Source organism: Amia ocellicauda, chromosome 3 (assembly GCF_036373705.1).
Source record: "Amia ocellicauda isolate fAmiCal2 chromosome 3, fAmiCal2.hap1, whole genome shotgun sequence".
In the NCBI taxonomy this organism is placed as follows: domain Eukaryota; kingdom Metazoa; phylum Chordata; class Actinopteri; order Amiiformes; family Amiidae; genus Amia; species Amia ocellicauda.
This window is the reverse complement of record NC_089852.1, coordinates 38,634,345-38,656,355: the sequence shown is the minus strand read 5'-3', so window position 1 is coordinate 38,656,355 and position 22,011 is coordinate 38,634,345. Positions and strand designations below refer to the sequence as shown.

Genomic DNA, 22,011 nt, shown 5'->3' with positions numbered 1-22,011 from the left:
TTAATGGAGAGCAATGGACTAGTGAGCAGGACATCAGGAGTGGAGTGGAGTGGAGTGGAGTGGAGTGGAGTGGAGTGGAGTGGAGTGGAGTGGAGTGGAGTGCAGTGCAGTGCAGTGGAGTGCAGTGGACGAGGACGAGGACGAGGACGAGGACGAGGAGTGAAGCGAAGCGAAGCGAAGCAAAGCAAAGCAACCGGCAGAGTGAGTGAAGACTGGGAAAGCAGTGAACGGTGAGGATTTCTCTAAGCATGGATTATAAAGGAAGCTTTGGAAACAACGGACATTGGATTGCTGGAGATGACAGCGCAGGCTACGGAGCGTTAAGTACCCGGTTGTAATTCTTTAGAAGGGGAATAATTAGAGAAGCCATATGTTGCAGAGGTTGAACTTTCTTTATTAAGTCTTTGTTGAGATCTCCTCTGCCGGTTTACTTTGTGGAGAGTGTTCCCTGTCCTGGGGCTAGAGACTTACCTGGTGTGATTTATTTTTCGGTCTTTGTGATGCAGATGGTTGACTGCGGGATAGAAGAAAAGACATTCGTTAATTACATTTGAATTCGTGCAATCTGAGACTTGCTAATACTTGTTCCTACCTGCAGTTGCTGGGGTCCCGGTTGGCCGACGGGGTTCCAACCCAGCTGCAAAGAGACTTGTTTCCTCCGAGAGGAAGGGGGATTCTTTGGTGTGGTGTCCCCTATTGTTAACAGAAGAGACTGTGAAACTGGCATTGCTTTCTGTGTTTTATATTAGGAAATTGGGTTTTATTTATTCTACTTAGTCTTTTCTTTGTTATTCTGGGTAGGGTTTTTAGTGTTTTATGTGCCCGTTTTTATTAAAGGCATTTTAATATAGGTTTTAGAATTATAGGTAGGCCAACGTCCTAGGGTTCTGAGCTAGTACAGTCTTCATGCCCTGATCTAGCTATATATAATAACAAGTTACTTTTTTGTGAACTTGCCTTCTGTGTGGTGGTGTTCTGGGGTCCGGTCAAGCCTGCCTGGGAGAGAGAATTGACGGGGGTGAACGAGGTCCTCTCTCGTCAAACAAAAGAGGTGGCGTGGTCGTGAGTGTGTCGCCCCTACGCACCCCATAGGCGGTGACATAAGTTATATCCAAAAAGTATTGGTCACATCCTAAATATGAGTTAGACAGTAAAGCCTGGCCTGCGCTGCCCGCTCACTGCACTGCGGGACTCCAGAGCCCAGAGATCCGCCCCAGCGGCACCATGTCTCAGGTCATGCTAGTGGAGGTCGAGCCGACCTGGACAAAACATGACCTGGGTTGAGAAACGTGACTTAACTTATTCTATGTCCTGGTTTCCAAAAAAAAAAAAAAGATAATGGCGCATTAATAAAACACTATTATACACATAGTGTAAATTAATACACGTGTCCTTACACTGCTGTTGGAAAGCGACCCCTAAAGCTAGAGCTGTTAAACACATTTCTCTCACTGCGCAGCTGCACAGCGGGGCTCGGCAACCTGTACACGCGTGGGGTGATCACGGCCCGCAGCACCGGCGAGAGAGGAGCCGACTTTCATTCATATAAAATACGTACCGTCACCGTCACATCCGTTGTGAGAATTGTGTATGTTGTGGAATTTATTTTTTGTGCTCTCAAAATATTTTTGGTGTTCTCAAATTATTTTTCTTGTGTTTTGCACTTCAGGGCCACCGTACTTTACAGACTGGAAAACACACAACAAAGTACAGCAAAATAAAGTACATAAATACAATAAAGTAAAATAAATGTAGACCTGTACACAGTTTGCATGATCTAAAATAAAGTGAGTGAACATTTAAATAAACCATTTAGGCATGGAGGAGATAAAAACAAAAAAACTCCTATGTATGGCATATAGGAGAAAAATGAATCTCTGGGGGTCCACAGCTTAAGGCCTAGGCCTAATGGTTGCCTTCCCTCCAGGCAGTATAGTTGTTACAGCGGCAAGGAGATCAGAAAGTTCTTGATCGGTGTTGCTGGCTGTGGTTTTCCCTCTGGAGGAGGCCTCTCGCCGGCCATCGGGGGGGTAGGGGGGTTGGACCATCAACAGCCTTTGGGTGGCGATGGCTCATCAGACCTTGGGTGTGGATGCCCTGCTGGCCCTCCGTGATGGGGTGCCTCAGAGGAGGGTTGTACCTCATCAGACTTCCATAGTGGGGGATGAGGTGCCTCGTAGGACCCTCAGTGGGGTGTTGCTGGAAGACGAGACGACAGTTGTGCTCAGATACTGGTCATGCAGTGCAGGACATTTCCAAAAACAGTTGTGCAATTGCATGTCCATGGCACACCGGCGGCACTATTGGCTAGAAAAACCGAGACTAAACAGATGAGTCTTCAGCCATGATTTAAAGGTTAAGACGGAGGGGGCATCTCTTACGTTGTCTGGAAGATCGTTCCACAGTTTCGGGGCCCTATAACTAAATGCTCGACCACCTGCGGTTTTCTTGTATATTTTACAGACCACTAAGTAACCAGCTTCCTGTGATCTCAATGGCCAACCTGGAGTGTATTCGATAAAGAGATATTTTAAGTAGGGAGGTGCCAGTCCCTTTAGTGCTTTAAATGCTAGTAAGAGAACTTTAAAGTCTATCCTGTAGTGCACGGGCAGCCAGTGAAGAGAAGCCAATACTGGAGTGATGTGTTCATGTTTTTTTGTTTTTGTAAGAATTCTTGCAGCAGCATTTTGGATTAACTGAAGTGCAGAAATAGCTCTATTTGTGCTGCCTGACAGAATGGCATTACAGTAATACAATCTAGATGTAACAAATGCGTGTATCAGTTTCTCAGTGTCCTGTAACGAGAGGAATTGTCTCAGTCTAGTAATGTTTCTAAGCTGGAGGAATGAAGATTCCTCATACACATTCTGAATATGTGGTTCAAAGGATAGATTTAGAGCACAGATGACACCCAAGTTTCATGCCATCTCCTTAGGGGAGAAATTAAAGTTATCATTACTCAGATTTGTCAGTGCATGATGAACAGTTAGATTTTTGTCCCCTAAAATTAGGACTTCTGTTTTGTCAGAATTAAGCATAAGAATTTCTTGTCCTCCATGTTTTAATCTCGGACAGACATCAGATTAGTTTTTCTAGATCTATGGTATTGTTAGGATGTACTGACAAATATAATTGTGTGTCGTCTGCATAACTGTGGAAGTTAGTATTATGTCGTCAAATTATATCACCTAAAGGGAGCATGTACAGTGAAATAAGTCAGAGGACTGAACCTTGTGGCACTCCGTACTTAACCTCAGTTATGTTTGAGTGGTTCTCATTAATCTGTACATATTGAAGTCTGTTTGAGAGATATGATTTAAACCATGACGGCACATTGTGAGACAGGCCAACAAGGTTTTCTAAGCGGTGTAACAAGATTTTATGGTCGATTGTGTCAAAATCCGCACTTAAGTCTAATAAAATAATAACAGTGGCTTGCCCTAAGTTGGTGGACTGAAACACGTTGTTTAATACTTTTAACAGGGCTGTTTCTGTACTAAGGCTGGAACGGAAGCCTGATTGAAATTTTTCATAAAGATAATTATCAGTTAAAAAAGCTTGCAATTGGTTTGCAACTACTTTCTCTAGAACCTTAGAAAGGGCGATTAGTGTTTTCGTAGGTTAGGGTCGGCACTGGATTTCTTAAGAAGTGGTTTAAGTACAGCTTTTTTAAACTATTCGGGAACAGATCCTGAGGATAAAGAGGCATTAATAATATTGTGTATTAGGTGAATAATTAATTTCAGAGATTGTTTTAGCAGTTTAGTGGGTATAGGGTCTAGTGCGCAGGTTGTAGTTTTCATTTTAGTAATTAAGGAGACCAATTCCTGGTGATTTACTGCGTTAAACGAGTCCAAGGTAGGCAGGGGCTGAGAAGGACTGCAGGCATCAGGTATCTTATCAGGTATCTTATTATACTGTCATTCCATGCCATATGGAAGACCTCTAGTTTTGTTGCTCTCCATTTACGCTCATATCTACGGCATTCTGTTCTAAGTGAGCGAGTGTGCTCCTTAAACCTTGGTGACTAAAGCAGTGCTTAGTTTATTATTGAAATTATTTAATTAATCTGTAGATCCTGTTTTGATAAAGGTACATTTGGCAAAAGAGTAGTACATTTATTAATACTAGTAGGATTTAGGCAATGAGTTTCTATGTTCCTTTCCTGTGTGTCTGATTCTACTCCAGGCAGCTCAAATGTAATAAGGCAGTGGTCAAAAATCATCTGCTTTTGTGATGATATTAGGTTGTGAATCTGTACCCCGCGGGTAATAACTAGATCTAGTGTGTGATTGTGACGATGTGTGGGTCCTGACACATGCTGAGTGAAGCCTACAGACTCCAATAGGGACAAGAAACTAACAGTGAGGGGGTTGTCTTTAAGGTCAATATGTATGTTAAAGTCCCCCAAAATAATGAGTTTATCATAATGTATGGCTAAATTAGATAAGATCACCTACATTCGGTCATACAAATGGAATAGGGGCCTGGTGGCCTATAAACGGCTATAAACTGAAGAGCTGGATTAAGCCTAAATTCTACCTGGTGAATTTCAAAAGATGTGAAGCTGTCTAATGGCTTAATAGATAGGCGCAGGTCTGTGCGGTAGATGGTGGCTAGCCTGTTTGTTACCTGTTTGTTAGCGTCTTAGTGCATCCACTTCAATGGAATTAGCATTAATTACCATATTAGTCTTCCTGTTTTAACTACGTTGTTGGTAGAGATAAATTGTAGGTAATAGAGGTGCAAGATGCATTTTACCTCTACCCATAGTAATTTATGTAATATAGGTGTAATTTACATTACTGTGGATAGAGGTTTAATGTATGTAATATAGGTGCAGAAAATGTGTGTGCTTTTACAATGCAGTTTTGAGTAGTTTATGGAACTTTGTATTTTATTTTTGGCAACAAAGAAATGTTGACTGACTTTGTATTGAGAAAACGTTAAATAAACGAGTTGGGACTTGAGTAACGCCTAACTGAAAAGAAGCCAGCGCTGTTGCGTCTCATCCGTTCTCCTGTTTCACAGGATTATCATCTGTTAACATGGTCCAATTCCTGGGACCTGTAACACTACTAATAATCTTAATCATAATAAAAACATTTTTAGAACGTTGCCATAACGTTTTGTATAACACAACCAAACTAGAACCTTTCAGCAACGTTCTGTGTTGGTTGATACAACTTTTACAGAACGTGATTCTTTCATATTGCTAGAACGTTCATAGAACATATGTAACGTTCTAAGAACGTTTTAACGACTTTGTGTTTGTCACAACCAAATGGGAACCTTCCAGGAACGTTCGGAAAACGTTTTGTGTTAGCTGGAAATATCGTTAGTGCCAGCGTGAATAACCAGATTAGAAACGTTACCGCTAGGCAGCTCGTCTAATTTAGCTGCGATGTCAGAGACTCTGGCTTGCGGGAGGCATTTGACTTCTACTGCTGGTGACACAATCTTTATATTTGTGAATATGGAGTCTCAATAATGAGCCCCTTCTCCGCAGACGCGCCGCCGAGGGGCTGCACTCTGTTTGCAGTCCGGATGGGAGACCAGTGCGCCGGAGCTCTACTTCTTGAGTTCGTGCTTCTGGAGCCTCTTTTTACCGAGACCCAGCGACCCTGCTGTGACTGCGCAGCCGCCGGTGTGGCCTCTCGCTGCTATACAGGACGGATCCGTGTTTCTACAGACCGAGTCCAGCCAATTTTCTGCCGCTTTTATTTTTCTAAGAGCATCTACGTGCTCCTCCAACACACGTACTCGTTCCGCCAACTCCTTATTAACTACGCATTTTGTGCAAGTAAAATTACCATTATGGTCGGCGGATCTAACCATGGTAAACATGCTGCACGACAAACAGTAAATGGCGTTAGAAAAACACGTATTAGCAGTACTGCCCTCTGTGTGCGCTGTTTTGCGCTATTTTGCTGCACTTGATGGAGGTAGATCCACAGTACAGTCACTCCTGTGTGGGTCGCTGTTGTTGCTGCTCTTGCTTCACTCCCGGTCACGTCCGCACGTCTGCTGTCTCGCTCGATGCAATAAGGTGCAATAACTATCTGACTGAGTATTAAAAAAAGATGCTTTATTGCCAGCAGAGTCCCAGAGAGTCAAGACACTAGCAAGACATGGAGAGATGAATGCAGTTCACTGCAGAACAGGCCTCTGTTGGTGCCTCATACACGCTGTCTGAGGGGGCTTTCCCTTGACCTCCACCAGTTACTCCCTACATGTCCACATTCATTTCCAACAGAGACACTTCCTGTTTGTAAATATTTCACAGCAGCAAACCCTTTATTTAAAATTACATATAGATTATACAAAAAAAAAATCCTTCCTAATCCAAACCGCTATAGATCCCATTTAAATTAGCCGGTGTGTTGTTGTCGTTTGCCACTGGACAGTCAGGCAAGCCAGCAGAGGAGTCGCCTAGCTCACCCCAGTTATGTATCGTTTTTTCACGTTTGCTAGTTTAGTTACGAGATGCATCGATTGTTTACGTGGTTACTTGTTTCGCTAGATATACACTCACCTAAAGGATTATTAGGAACACCATACTAATACTGTGTTTGACCCCCTTTCGCCTTCAGAACTGCCTTAATTCTACGTGGCATTGATTCAACAAGGTGCTGAAAGCATTCTTTAGAAATGTTGGCCCATATTGATAGGATAGCATCTTGCAGTTGAAGGACATTTGTGGGATGCACATCCAGGGCACGAAGCTCCCGTTCCACCACATCCCAAAGATGCTCTATTGGGTTGAGATCTGGTGACTGTGGGGGCCAGTTTAGTACAGTGAACTCATTGTCATGTTCAAGAAACCAATTTGAAATGATTCGACCTTTGTGACATGGTGCATTATCCTGCTGGAAGTAGCCATCAGAGGATGGGTACATGGTGGTCATAAAGGGATGGACATGGTCAGAAACAATGCTCAGGTAGGCCGTGGCATTTAAACGATGCCCAATTGGCACTAAGGGGCCTAAAGTGTGCCAAGAAAACATCCCCCACACCATTACACCACCACCACCAGCCTGCACAGTGGTAACAAGGCATGATGGATCCATGTTCTCATTCTGTTTACGCCAAATTCTGACTCTACCATCTGAATGTCTCAACAGAAATCGAGACTCATCAGACCAGGCAACATTTTTCCAGTCTTCAGCTGTCCAATTTTGGTGAGCTTGTGCAAATTGTAGCCCCTTTTTCCTATTTGTAGTGGAGATGAGTGGAACACGGTGGGGTCTTCTGCTGTTGTAGCCCATCCGCCTCAAGGTTGTACATGTTGTGGCTTCACAAATGCTTTGCTGCATACCTCGGTTGTAACGAGTGGTTATTTCAGTCAAAGTTGCGCTTCTATCAGCTTGAATCAGTCGGCCCATTCTCCTCTGACCTCTAGCATCAACAAGGCATTTTCGCCCACAGGACTGCCGCATACTGGATGTTTTTCCCTTTTCACACCATTCTTTGTAAACCCTAGAAATGGTTGTGCGTGAAAATCCCAGTAACTGAGCAGATTGTGAAATACTCAGACCGGCCCGTCTGGCACCAATAACCATGCCACGCTCAAAATTGCTTAAATCACCTTTCTTTCCCATTCAGACATTCAGTTTGGAGTTCAGGAGATTGTCTTGACCAGGACCACACCCCTAAATGCATTGAAGCAACTGCCATGTGATTGGTTGGTTAGATAATTGCATTAATGAGAAATTAAACAGGTGTTCCTAATAATCCTTTAGGTGAGTGTATTTTGCACCTGTATTGTAGTAACAGCTGCGACTGTTTGCTAGTTCATTAGCAACTGACTTAGGGCACTTTGTTACGGAAGCCGAGGAGTGCAAAAGCAAAACAAACTCGTTAACGGGACGTTGCAGCGACCACAGAAGAGAAAGGGCTGTAACATTTGAAACGCGTCAGCAGCGTCAGAAGAAGAAACACGCACGGACGTGGACATGTACAGGTCCCGTTCGTTTAGTGCAGATGTCCGCAGTCATGCGCAGATCTGCGCTGCTGCACCAATGGGATCAGTGGATTTCTGCAGATCTGCGCAAAACTGCGGAAATCTGCGCAACAAGAACACGACCACAAACTGCAGTGGCTGTTCATTTTCGTGTGTCGGACGAACACAGAAAGCGGAGAGAAAAGAGGATGAGTGTGGAGACATGGCCGTGAGAGCTGCAGCTGCGCAACACACCGGCTCTGTCCATCCCACATAGTGAGCATCGCATTGTAGGGTCGATATTGTGCGCAGACCTGGGTCAATTACAGATACGAATTGGTATTTGAAAATATTTTCCCTGTATTGGAGTATTTTAAATAACCTGCGCCGAAACAACCATTGGTATTTGAAGTATTTTAATAAATACGTATGAAAATCTTATTCTCCTGTCATGTTTATTCTTCCGTTTCTTTTCTTCAGTCAACTCGGCTCTCATTGGCTGCTGATCACGTCACTCTCCACGATCGGTGCCGATCCAGTCGTAAATCTGAAACCTGTTTAATAAAGTCGTAGCGGCTGCGACCAGCTTACGATCAGCCCGTCTCTCACTGCACGACCAGCTGCTTGTGACGATCAGTGCCGATCTGTCGTGAGGGCCAAATCGGGCTCAAATCGGCTTAAAATCGTGTAGTGTGACCCAGCATTAATCGGAGGACGTGAGTGCGAACGGGATTGGGACTAAATTGAACTACATTCATGTGTAAATTAACCATTTAAATAAATAATAAACTCTTATTTAAGAGTATTATTAAGCTAATAGCCCATTACCAGGATACAGCTCTGCAATTAAATACATCAGTAGGGCTACCATATGGCTCCAGATAATGGTGGAATTGCTGCAGAACACAGTGATGTTGCTTTGATCGTATTTGCATACTGGCTAATTAAATATTAACAAAATAGAAAGTAAATGGCAACCCGTTGATTTAGTTCTTTGTATAATACAATTCATTGCTGTTGATGGTAATAGCACTTTATTCACTTTAGTTAAATGGTTAATTTACACATTCATGTAGTTCAAGTTACTCCCAATCCCGTTCGGTCTCGCGTCCTCCGATTTTTGGAGCCACGGTGACCCTAAACATAGCAGAGATTGTGCACAAACACCGAGAGCGATGCGTCACAATGGCAGAAATGGGGAAACTAGGTGAGCGTCTGGGAATGTGTCTTTGCCGCCACAGAATCCTATTTCGCAGTTTTCTATAAAGCGGAAGTGGTTACATTGTAGGCTGTTATTATTTCGCATTGTTCCGAGCTATTGATCAGTGTAACTGTGCGTCTCTCGCAAGGTCTTTGTCTGTATTTAAATTTAAAGCATTTTAAATTTTTAGACTCCTGCCCTCCTGCCTGGGAGGGATTGTGCCATACCGACAGCCTTGTGTCATTCAACACTACACAAGTGTGTACCGTCCTAATTAGCTACAGGTGGAGTATTTAACAGCCCCCTGAAGCTGTGCGCCAGCGGTCAGCGCCACATTTCCAAAGGGCAGTGACTCTAGCTGCGGGGACTCCAGCGAGGAGACACCACACAGCAACAGCAGGCAGCCATGAAGATTTCTCCGATTCCAGTCCTGCTCTCTTCTTCCTCTCAAAGACCAGACCTATCAAGTGACATGGCGAGGTTCCTCATCCACCCCCCCAACCTCTCCTTACAGGCATACCCCCCTCCTGTTCTCTCGAATCCCATGGTTTCTGTTACCATTTCTACACAGATGATGCCCAGATTCTTCCTGAGCAACATACGCCAAGTCTGACTCTTCCTCACCGACTACTTGACTCAGCTGCTCATCCAGTCACTGGTCCTCTCCTGCCTGGACTACTGCAACTCCCTCCTGGCCGGCCTGCCTGCATCTACTACCCACCGCTCCAGCTCGTCCAGAACTCTGCAGCTTGTCTGGTATTCTCTCAGCCCCGATTCACACGCGCTACTCCACTGCTCCGCTCCCTCCACTGGCTCCCGATACCGGCACGCATTCAGTTCAAGACATTGACCCTCACCTACCGCTGTCTCGAACAGACTGCACCGAGTTACCTACAGTCACTCGTCTCCCCATACATCCCCTCCAGACCACAGACTAACTCTACCTCCTCTCCACTCCCCTTCCTTCAAAGCCCACTCCGTCTCATCCCTGGCCTCTAAATGGTGGAACGACCTTCCTACTGAAGTCAAAACAGCTGGACCTTCTTCCGGCGTTATTCAAAAATCTTTTCAGACAGTACTTCTAATTGAGTCATTTACTCTGCTGTAAGATAGCACTTACACAATGTTTTATCATACTACTTGCTTACTACTTACTACTTGCTTACTACTTACTACTTATTGTGATTTCCCCTATGCTCCCTTTCCCTTGGCCCTCGACTGTGACCTAACATCTTGTCTGCACTCAGCTTTTACAATCCAGGATGTAAGACCTCATATATTGTATACACTTGTGTAAATTGGAATTTGTAAAATGTATTATGCCTTGAACTGCACTGTATTTTTGCACTTTGTATTGCGGTTATATTTTGTAAGTCTCCCTGGATAAGGGCATCTGCTAAGAAATAAATAATAAAAATAATAAGATAGATATTTGGGAAGCCAAGCTTTTACTGAGCGCCAAATGAGAATCCCCATTGCCCTCCTTTGCCTCCAGCTGATTCAGGTGCTCCCAGTAAGCCCTGCTTTCCCAGACGATGGGCTGCTGGGGCTGATTATGGCAGCCCTGTCACCTGTCTGCTCTGACTCCTCATTGTGCTGCTCTTTCCAGGGACACCTTAGTCTTTGATAATTAATCTCCCTCACCTGTCACTTCACTGCCAGAGACACTGCTCATCTACTTCATTAGTGACACACACAACTTTGTACACACTCACAATTACTTCATGATGTCATGTGTTTGTCTATCCTATATCTACAGCATGAACAGAGTTTCTCATTTGAAGCTTAGACCACTGCTGGACGAACTCACAGGTATTTGCCTGTATATTATGGTTTTTCACTCTCATTTGAAAGCAGGAACAAAATTCACCATCGTTTCCTTCATTTGGTAGGTAACTTGATTTTAAAATAATATTAGTCAGTGGATCTAAAAGTTAATCTAATAAGGCTTATTGTAAAATAATACATTTTGATAAGTCCATTTCCTATATAATCACAAGGGAGATATCACTGTTTTATAAATATGTTGTCCTAAAATATACAGCTGTAGAAGGAAGTCTACCTCTAGAGCAGCTGGTTTATTTCATCAGGCCACACTGGGTACACATTGTAACAACTGATTGTAAAGAATGGCTTCCTATTCACACATCTTTACATTCAGAAATCAAAAAGAAGTGCAGATCTGTTATCAATAAGATAATGTGGTTTAGTCCTGTATCTGTCTTATCAAAGCATTTCAGCAATGAAACCTGATGTGGATTGATGTAGACCTAAGGTTTTCTTTTTCCCCTACAGGTTTCACTTCCTCCTGAACCAGACAACAACAAAAAAAGAATTTTAAATCATTCATATGAATTAGGCTAGTTGAGGATTTCCTATAGAAAATGTTCACTAGCCTTGTATTTGATACCTTAAAATTTTATATTCATATATCAGGGGTGTCATGCAGCTCCATGTTTTGTAATTACGATTGTTAAAGATGGTTGGTATTTCATGCTTTTAACTACATCTATTGGGTATCCTAAATTATTTTAAATGTAAGTGACCTTTATTGTACTGCTCTACATACATACTCAATAGTATTGTTCTGCTGTTTTTGTTGTATTCTAGCCACTGGTATTTCTGATATCAGTTACTGTTAAAACATCTTCACTTGGTTCCAAACAAAGTGTAAGGGTAGGCATTGAACACTGGTGGAGTGGGAGCCTCTCTTATATATTCATCTATATTCATATTTCATCTCTTGCCAGACATTTCTTGGCACAGTTAAACTAGTTGTTTCTGATTTTATATATACTGCTCAAACAAATTAAGGGAACACTTCAAGTTCAGAAATCAATGTTAAGTGTTCCCTTAATTGTTTTGAGCAGTATATATAAGTCATTACCTTAAAAATGATGTGCATAATGCATTGTACAAAATATAAGAACAATTACACTACTGGTCAAATTTTTTAGAACACCCCCATTTTTCCAGTTTTTATTGAAATTTAAGCAGTTCAAGTCTAGTGAATAACCTGAAATGGTACAAAGGTAAGCGGTAAACTGACAGAGGTTAAAAAATGGAAAAATAATGTACATTACAGAGTTATATACTGTGTTACTACACCCTCTTAAGCATTATTTGGCAGTGTTACACGCAGCTCCTGTGCACAGAAGTTACACTGTATTCCAACAATGCCCACTACCAGTGCGGGGGGGGGAGGGTCTCATTCAGATGGTCACAGATCACTCAGTTTCAATCAGATTTCTTTGCAAATAGGCTCATTTTGTTCAGAACAACCTCATGATTAATCCTATTTGATGTTCTGACAAACACAGAGAAGTTCAGACCCAATTATGTAAAATCGTGCATTAGTACACTGTAAACAGAGTTTTCCATCTTGACATTTGGAGCTCTCGGTTGTGTGTTGCTTCTACCAAAACATGGATGGTCTTGTTTTGATCAGTAAACTGTCTAGTTCCAGAATGTCATAATTGTCAATATTGTCTGACATATTGTTTGTATTCCTACTTAGACCAAGTATCCCCCCACCCCCCCCTTCAGAATGCGTGGGGGGTATAAAAAACTTTTTTTCACATCAGAGAATTCACATTCATCATGGGATACCAAACATTTGGCAAACAATACAGCAGTGAAGAGTAGACATAGGATTAAAGAGAAGCACATCTTAAGGGTTTACATTTTGTTAAACAAAACGATTCCATGATTTATTTTTTATCTCCAGTTGTTTATTTGTTCTATGCTTTAATTTCAGAGTACGCTGAGACATTAAACAGCATAAATTTCAATAAAAACTGGAAAAAATTAGGTGTTCTAAAACTTCTGAGTGTAGTGTAGATCAATGTGATTGCAACTAAAGCTTTTTACAAAGTTGCACTTTATTACTGAAGTATTTATTTCGCCTTGTTGTACTACTTCAGTTTTAACTTTGTTACCCTAAACAATAATCACCACATCTTACCTTCCCGAACCTCACTGGTGCTGTTACTACAGCTGGCTTCAGGGGAGACTTTAGTTACAAGGGCTTTTCATAAGAAGATAAAAAATAATAATAATAATAATTAAAAAAAAAAAAAATATATATATATATATATATATATATATATATATATATATATATATATATATTCTGCTCTGCATCCTTGCTCAACATATTTTTTTGAAGAGGAAAGGGGCTAAAACAAACAATTATAATAGCTTAATCACATCTACTTGTATTTCTGCATCAACACAAAGAAGCAGATCACATTGTACTAATTGTACATTTACAGTGCCCTCCAGATTTAAATATAACCGATGCAATGTAACAAAAACTTGGTTTTAGCAAGGAAATGCGTAAAGTGATTTTTTTGGTTTTCTTGAACAATACATACACATATAAAACACTGAGACAATCAGTGTTAGATATAGCAAAAACCTTTCAGTTCAAAGTTTACTGGATAATAACTATATTAATACTGTTCAACCTATTTTTTTCAAAAGTACTTTTGTTTTTCCATAAATAAAGGGAATTCTGCTGAACATTTTGTAATAATCAAAGTGCTGATCAGTGTGATGTACTGTACAATGTGCAACAGAAAGACAGGTGACGCCAGGTACACAATCGATGATGTGCATGTGCTGATTAAGGGGCTGTCGCTAAATTGCACAATGTAGCTGAAATGGCGAGGGATCATCTAAGAAAAATTGAATTTACTGAAATGTTTCTACATAGATTTGACATAAAACATATGAACAATGGGTATAGTTTTGGGGGGCAAGTGCCACAATGGCATGACGCAACTGTATATATAAAGAGTATCGTTAAAGGTCAAGAGTCATGAATGACTTAACTATTGTTAAGGATATGTCCATCTTACAATATGCATTTGTTTGTCTTAACAGGATACCTACTTATGGAGATGACAAATGTTTCATTAGTTTGGAACATCTTAACGTACCAACAAGAATCCAAGACCACAATGAATTGGGTGCCAACACTGAAAATGATAATTGTTCTCTCAACTTGCTTTTTCTTCATCTCTGTGAACAGCATGATGCTGTTCGTCCTGAGGAGCAAGCCCTGCTTCAGAGAGACCCCCCGCTACATCCTGTTTGCCCACATGCTCCTCAATGACTCCATTCACCTGCTGATCAGTATGTTGCTGTTCGCCCTTGCCTTGATGTATCTGTACCTCGTCAGGGCTGTGTGTGCGGTCCTTGTACTACTGTCCAGCACCAACTTCTATAACACTCCTCTAAACCTCGCTGTGATGGCTCTTGAGCGCTACATAGCTATCTGCTTCCCACTGCGGCACAGTGAGATGGCTACCCCTCAAAGAACTGGAGTCGCCATAGCCGTGGTTTGGGTTCTTGGCTCTGTAAACCACCTCATTGATGTTTTTGTTCCTCTGATCACAGAACCCTCTATTTTACTGACACCTGTGTATTGCAAATATGAACAGATTTTAATGTTTAAGTGGCAGGCCGATGCCTTTCAAGGATTCACAGCTTTTTATTTTGTGTGCGTGGGACTCATTCTTGTGTTCACGTATGTTGCAATCATGCTGGAGGCCAGGTCTGTCTCCTCTGACAAAGCTTCAGTGACCAAGGCACGCAATACAGTGTTACTGCACACAATCCAGCTGTGCCTGTGCCTCACCTCCTTCCTGTACGGAGTGATAGAAGCCCTGCTGGCAAGGATGGTGGATGTGTCTGTCTTCATTCACCTGCGGTACATGAACTTCATTGTTCTACTCATTCTGCCCAGATGTTTAAGTCCATTAATATACGGTTTAAGAGATGAGAGTTTAAAGACAATTTTTAAATATTACTTTACATGTGGTAGCAAGAAAGTAAAGCCTGTAAGAAAATTTTAATAAAAACAGATTCAGACTTCTCCATCCATAACGGTAATCAGTTGGTTTCATCCATGAACTAAGCTTTGTGAAATGTACTCTGTGAATTGGTTGTTTAATGAAGATATTTTCTTAAAAAAATAAATAATAATAACACTTCTGCTATACATAGCTTTATGTAGATCACATTCTGTTAAAAAAAATTCTCATGTATAAATATATTAAAATGAGAAATTAAGACTAGAATCCACTTTTATTGTGAGAAATAACTAATTTCTGCATATTATCAGGGTTTTTTAAGTTTGTTTTTAAGTACTGGCCCCTTGGGCCACTGAGCTAATGATTTTACGGACCCGGATAAAATTGTACGTGGCCCAATATCCCCCCCCCCCCCCTAACAATCATTGGATCACCAAATTCTACTCATAGCAGTGGTCCCATCCATCAAATCATGCATTTAAACTCTATTTGCTACTAATTTAAACCTTTAAACAAGCTCTATTTTACAAAGTATACAGCATAATCAAAATTAATTTGCCACTCATATTTATACACTAATTTTAATAAACTTAAAATTGAAACTTAAAGGTAGGGTGTGCAATCTTTTCCAGAAACATTTTTGTTATACTGGTTGAAAGTCCCTTCACATCCTGATAGAAATCAATAATTTAAGTGGTCTAAATGTAAGACAATATATATATATATATATATATATATATATATATATATATATATATCTTCTGTGGAAGGGACAGGACTAAAAAAGGTTCGGCCAATCATTGCATTCGGTCCGAATGTAATGATAGGTTGTCCTTCCTGTCTGTCAATCTATATTTGCATACCGCCACGCAACTTGTTTGCGCAAACAATCGCACGTCATTAGCGCGGGAACCTTGACGCTGTGCAGAGCGAGCGCGAGAATGCAAGGCGAACCGCAGCTAATATTTTAAAAAACATAATAACCGTAAATAAGTCGTTTACGTTTGTTATTATTGTAATGTCTAACCTATGAATGAGACATGCGGTAATCGGAAACTGTTGCGATCGATTCCACCCGCACGTCTCTCCTCCTGGCGCTGAGACTCTGCTCTGTGTGCGCATGTGTGATAGAGGGGGCGTGGCTTTGGAGACGCCTCTGAAGCGAGGGCGGCTCTATGCTTTCAAAACAAGCTGCTAACTGCTGGCTTCTCATGATTGCATACCCTAGCTTTAAAAAGACAGCACAACACTCCTTAACTTTTTAAAAACAATAACTTTTTAAATTTCCGAATTCCACACTTAATACACTTAAATTCAATTAGAAAACAGTTCAGTTAGTAACTTATTTTGTTTAAGTGGTACATTTGTTTTGTAGCAATGTGCATTCACAAAATACTGTTCACTTTCAAGACTTAAATGCTAATTGTTACTTTATTTAAATAGTGTTATTGTAGTTCAACACAGCAGTTGAACTATGAAGTTTGCTATGCTTTAAACCACAGTTTAACTGCACTAGATTGGCCATCTAGCCTTTTGACCTCCTAGTATACCAAACAAATTCTTAAAATGTGACTAGTTTAATCTAACAATTATTCATTCAAGCTGTATGAATTGTAAAAGAATCAAACATTTTGATGCTAGTACAATACATACAGTGCATCTGGAAAGTATTCACAGCGCTTCACTTTTTCCACATTTTGTTATGTTACAGCCTTATTCCAAAATGGATTGAATTAATTATTTTCCTCAAAATTCCACAAACAATACCCCATAATGACAACGTGAAAGAAGTTTGTTTGAAATCTTTGCAAATTTATTAAAAATAAAAAACAAAAAAAGCACATGTACATAAGTATTCACAGCCTTTGCCATGACACTGTATTGAGCTCAGGTGCATCCTGTTTCCACTGATCATCCTTGAGATGTTTCTACAACTTGGTTGGAGTCCACCTGTGGTAAATTCAGTTGATTGGACATGATTTGGAAAGGCACACACCTGTCTATATAAGGTCCCACAGTTAACAGTGCATGTCAGAGCACAAACCAAGCCATGAAGTCCAAGGAATTGTCTGTAGACCTCCAAGACAGGATTGTATCGAAGCACAGATCTGGGGAAGGGTACAGAAACATTTCTGCAGCATTGAAGGTCCCAATGAGCACAGTGGCCTCCATCATCCTGTAGTGTATGGTACACTTTCAGTTAAAGAAGTGCATTTAAGTATCACCTTATCAAGAATCCTAGAATCTTGTAGAACTCAATTTATGCAATAACTGGATGCAGACACCAATTCCAAAGATATAAATTCTCAAATTTATTAAAAACAAAGATAAAATGTAGCACCACACTAGTTATACAAAAAGGGGAAAACTAATTAAAATTCACTAAAGATCAACAAATCAAAGACAAATCACTTCCGTGACCAAATCAAAGACCATGGAATCGCATATGATGACACACATAATGTTACACAAAATTACAAACACATTGACCAGTTGGTATAGACGAAGGTGAGTCTCTCATTAGTATTGTTAGTCGGACATTAAATAACTAATGCAAATTAGTATTTAAGTCAAATAACTTCTCGTTACATATATCAGTCTCATTTACGTTTGGGTGCCGAGAAAGATTCTATCATTTCTTGTAACCACAATTCTCCCTAATTGATTACTGTTCAATGATTAAGGATAGGCAGAGCCACCTATAATCTAGTGTCTATTAACATGTGTCCGTTTCAGACTAAACAGTTCAACAGGAATGAGAAGATATTTCTCGGCGTTAACAGATTTTATTTCTAAAATTTCTATTTAAATGACTGAACGCTTTTGTATTGCAGTCGACTTAGTCAATGGTCCAGCTGTAAAACTCCACTGATCAAATGCGTACAGGCGGGCATGCGCAGGTTCTAAAGTTCCTTACTTAGTAAAGTTCTTTAAAGAATTCTTCGTACAGCTCAATCTACTTCTCCCAGTTTAACTCTTCTGTTGCCGGCAAAGACTTAGTTGGTTTCCGGTTTCGGTTCTGGCAACAGAGCTACAAGTTGAGCTGTGGCAGCGGGTTACTGGTTCGGGTGAGAGACAGAAAGAAAAAGTTGCTGTGCATTGCCTTTTAATGCCTGTCAGATCAGTAGATGATTGGTTCTTGAGTTTGTGAGATTGGATTTCGGTTTCAGCCCCCAGTGTCCTATTGGAGGAGGCTCGATTTATTTATCCATGCCATCTTTTGGAAATGTCGGTTGGCCTGGGTTCGTAGCTCTGTGTCGGGATTTCGGCTCTCGTCCACTTCAAAGAGTTTTATGACCTCCACGCCATATTCCCCAGACATTTTCACAGCAGGGATTCCAAGCCATTTGGCCCATTCTCGGTGCCATCCTCCCAAGACTGCCACTTTAATATAGAACAATTCATGTGCCGATGAGCTCAGGAAATCTGATAACTTTGGGGGAGAGGTCTTCATCAGATCAGAGCTTCAGCTCAGAGCTAGAATGCTCTATCAAAATACACCCCCCCTTAACGCTACAATCCGTAAATGGAAGAAGTTTGGAACCACCAGGACTCTTCCTAGAGCTGGCCGCCCGGCCAAACTGAGCGATCGGGGGAGAAGGGCCTTAGTCAGGGAGGTGACCAAGAACCCGATGGTCACTCTGACAGAGCTCCAGCGTGTCTCTGTGGAGAGAGGAGAACCTTCCAGAAGAACAACCATCTCTGCAGCACTCCACCAATCAGGCCTGTATGGACAGAAGCCACTCCTCAGTAAAAGGCACATTACAGCCTGCCTGGAGTTTGCCAAAAGACACCTGAAGGACTCTCAGACCATGAGAAACAAAATTCTCTGGTCTGATGAAACAAAAATTGAACTCATGTCCGGAGGAAACCAGGCACCGCTCATCACCTGGCCAATACCATCCCTACAGTGAAGCATGGTGGTGGCAGCATCATGCTGTGGGGATGTTTTTCAGCGGCAGGAACTGGGAGACTAGTCAGGATCGAGAGAAAGATGAATGCAGCAATGAACAGAGACATCCTTGATGAAAACCTGCTCCAGAGCGCTCTGGACCTCAGACTGGGGCAAAGGTTCATCTTCCAACAGGACAACGACCCTAAGCACACAGCCAAAATAACAAAGGAGTGGCTACAGGACAACTCTGTGAATGTCCTTGAGTGGCCCAGCCAGAGCCCAGACTTGAACACGATTGAACATCTCTGGAGAGATCTGAAAATGGCTGTGTGCACTGACGCTCCCCATCCAACCTGATGGAGCTTGAGAGGTCCTGCAAGAAGAATGAGAAACTGCCCAAAAATAGGTGTGCCAAGCTTGTAGCATCATACTCAAAAAGACTTGAGGCTGTAATTGGTGCCAAAGGTGCTTCAACAAAGTATTGAGCAAAGGCAAACTTCTTTCTCGTTGTCATTATGGGGTATTGTTTGTAGAATTTTGAGGAAAATAATTAATTTAATCCATTTTGGAATAAGGCTGTAACATAACAAAATGTGGAAAAAGTTAAGCGCTGTGAATACTTTCTGGATGAACTGTACAGTACCAGTGCAATGATGGTAGCTGATGACAAGGGTTATTGTTTAAAATATATATATATTTGTACATTTAGGAAATCTTAAATCACATTAGGTCAAAGATGAAAGGAAATAAAATCAGCACTCTCACTAACAAGTAATGTTCTGTCAGTTCACAAAAAAAAACAAAAAACTTTGAATTGTCCACATATTGGTCAAGATTTTAGGTAACCTATGGCAACTGCTTTAATTTTTTACAGTCTTTTAATGCCAACGACTTCTCCTTTAAAAAAGTAAAGCGGCATCTCGTATACTTTTAAAAGCATACATAAAACCAAGGACGTCAGTAGGATTTTAATACATTCAGGGCAGCCCCAGCTCCGTGATTTGCACAAGTGTAAACACCAGAACATACAATTATTTGCAAGTCTGGAATGATTTGTACTGTTATGTTTTACCAGTACAAATGTTTTGTATGTTTTAAAAGTAATTTAATGTTCCAGCAAAATTTGAGTTCAGGTCTCCAACACAAGGTTAGCAAAGGTAGGGCCTACTGATCAGATTTCTAAACAAGGCTTCAGCATCACTATAGTTACACAATGCATGTTTGACACTGCAACACTTGTTAGTTCAGTGGATCGGCAACAGTGAATCTAATTATCTGTAATGGATATTTATTTATTTTATTTGTTTGATACCTGGAATTTATTCTACCAATGAGTTTGAAATTCCTCTTTAGTGCTTTTTCCACGCCGGCCAATATCCCGCACTCTGGGTAGAGAAAATAGTTAATCGCAGAGTTTATATCCCAGAGTTGTGTAATAATACTGATACATATGTGATTAGTTTGCAATTTACCAATTTGGGGCTATAAAGCCCTGGAAGCCCGGTGCGAAAGACTCCACTACATAAAATACCTAAATCCCTACAACACTGGAACACTATAATAATAATAATAATAATAATAATAATAATAATAATAATAATAATAATAATAATAATAAATGTATTTATATAGCACTTATCAAGCTTAAAGCACAAAGTGATGCACAATCAATAAAGTTAAAACAAGGATATACAAAGAAATAAAAAGAATAAGATGCAAGTACATTTAAAATGTAAAAATAAAGCTCATGAAAATAATTTTTGGAAATGCAAGTGTATAAAAATGAGTTTTAAGATGCAATTTTAAAACATGGACTGACTCAAGAGGATCTAACGTTAAAAGATAGGCTATTCCAAAGTCTAGGGTTTTTTTATGGCTAGGGCTGTGCCAGTGACAGATTTTTGGTATCGATATACCATTGAAGAATTCAGCACGGTGATCGGTATTATCGCGGGGGCGGGGCCTGTTGGGCGGGGGCGGGGCTTTGTTACACTATTCTGAAAAAGTAGGAGGTCTCTTCTGTTTTATTGTTCAAACAGTAGACCTACTACACATATACAAAATAAAGGTAATATTAATAAATACACAACACAAACCGAATAAAATAAAGATTTAAATTAACGATGTGCAAATTACATTGTAAATTGTTTTCTTAAGTGTTACGAGTTAAAAAAGCATTTGAAGCAGACTTTTTAGATTGAAATACATATTTTTAATAACTATATGTAAATTAATCAATTTCAATTTTGTTGTTTTTAAGTGTTACAAATGTGTGATTTCAGTTATGTTCCGTGCCAAAAATACCAACATGACTGTCTGTCTGGCTTTAACAATGATCAGAGTTGCAATGTTTCACTATTCGTTTTAAAAACAATGTATAAATGGAGCATAAGGTACATGTCAATTTGTTATGCACTTTTCATCATGAGTTCTTAATCACAAACAATAAGGTAAAAACAAATAGCGCTATAATAAATCATAAATAACAGATTGAGCGTAATGTACAAATAACAGTATGTATTCACATACAAATAACATAAATAAAACCTCAATAGACTATTAATCAATCGCAATTAACAGATACTGTAAGTATTCAATTCAGTAGCTACATAAATAAAACCTGATCACTATTAATTTTAATCTAGGCTACTTCTTAACCCTGCTAACACACAATTTGGGCACAACAATTGTAACAATGTAATTTACGCTGCCACGGCAATTTTGTGTGTTAGCTGGGTAATGTCCTACAACGATTCCAAAACCGCCTTTAATTAAACCAGTTACCCACGGCAGTTCTACTGTTTTCACATTTTTAATTTCACCCCTCTCTATCGATGATTCTGTCTACATGTTGTAATAGAAACATATGTATATAAACTAGACGTAGAGTACCAGACGTCACTCAGTCATTCTGCACAGAATCTGACCATTGAATCACTGAATGCGCAGACTCTGTGGAGCGCGCCGCTGGGGAGAGGGGGTGGCGCATGCGCGTAGCATAGTTTGTTCGAAATGTGTTGTATACGCGTAACTTCAGAGGAATGTACGCAAACACCCACTTCTAGCATAACAAAATTAAATACTGAAACAAAACAAAAATAGCCCACAATGATGAAAAATAGATGACTATAATAGTAAAAAATGTATTTTCTGG

At 40.5% G+C, this 22,011-nt stretch overlaps 1 protein-coding gene across 1 annotated transcript; it reads left to right on the top strand.

The window, feature by feature from the left end:
- The first annotated feature begins 14,043 nt into the window (after positions 1 to 14,043).
- LOC136747324 (odorant receptor 131-2-like) lies at positions 14,044 to 15,042 on the top strand. Its single transcript, XM_066700262.1, has one exon. The coding sequence runs from the start codon at positions 14,048 to 14,050 to the stop codon at positions 15,002 to 15,004; it is 957 nt and encodes a 318-aa protein (XP_066556359.1). The 5' UTR covers positions 14,044 to 14,047; the 3' UTR covers positions 15,005 to 15,042.
- The last annotated feature ends 6,969 nt before the right edge of the window (positions 15,043 to 22,011 follow it).

What these genes read in the sequence shown, in the direction of transcription:
- LOC136747324 (XM_066700262.1), top strand. Translation starts at nt 14,048, where the DNA reads ATGACAAATGTTTCATTAGTTTGGAACATCTTAACGTACCAACAAGAA.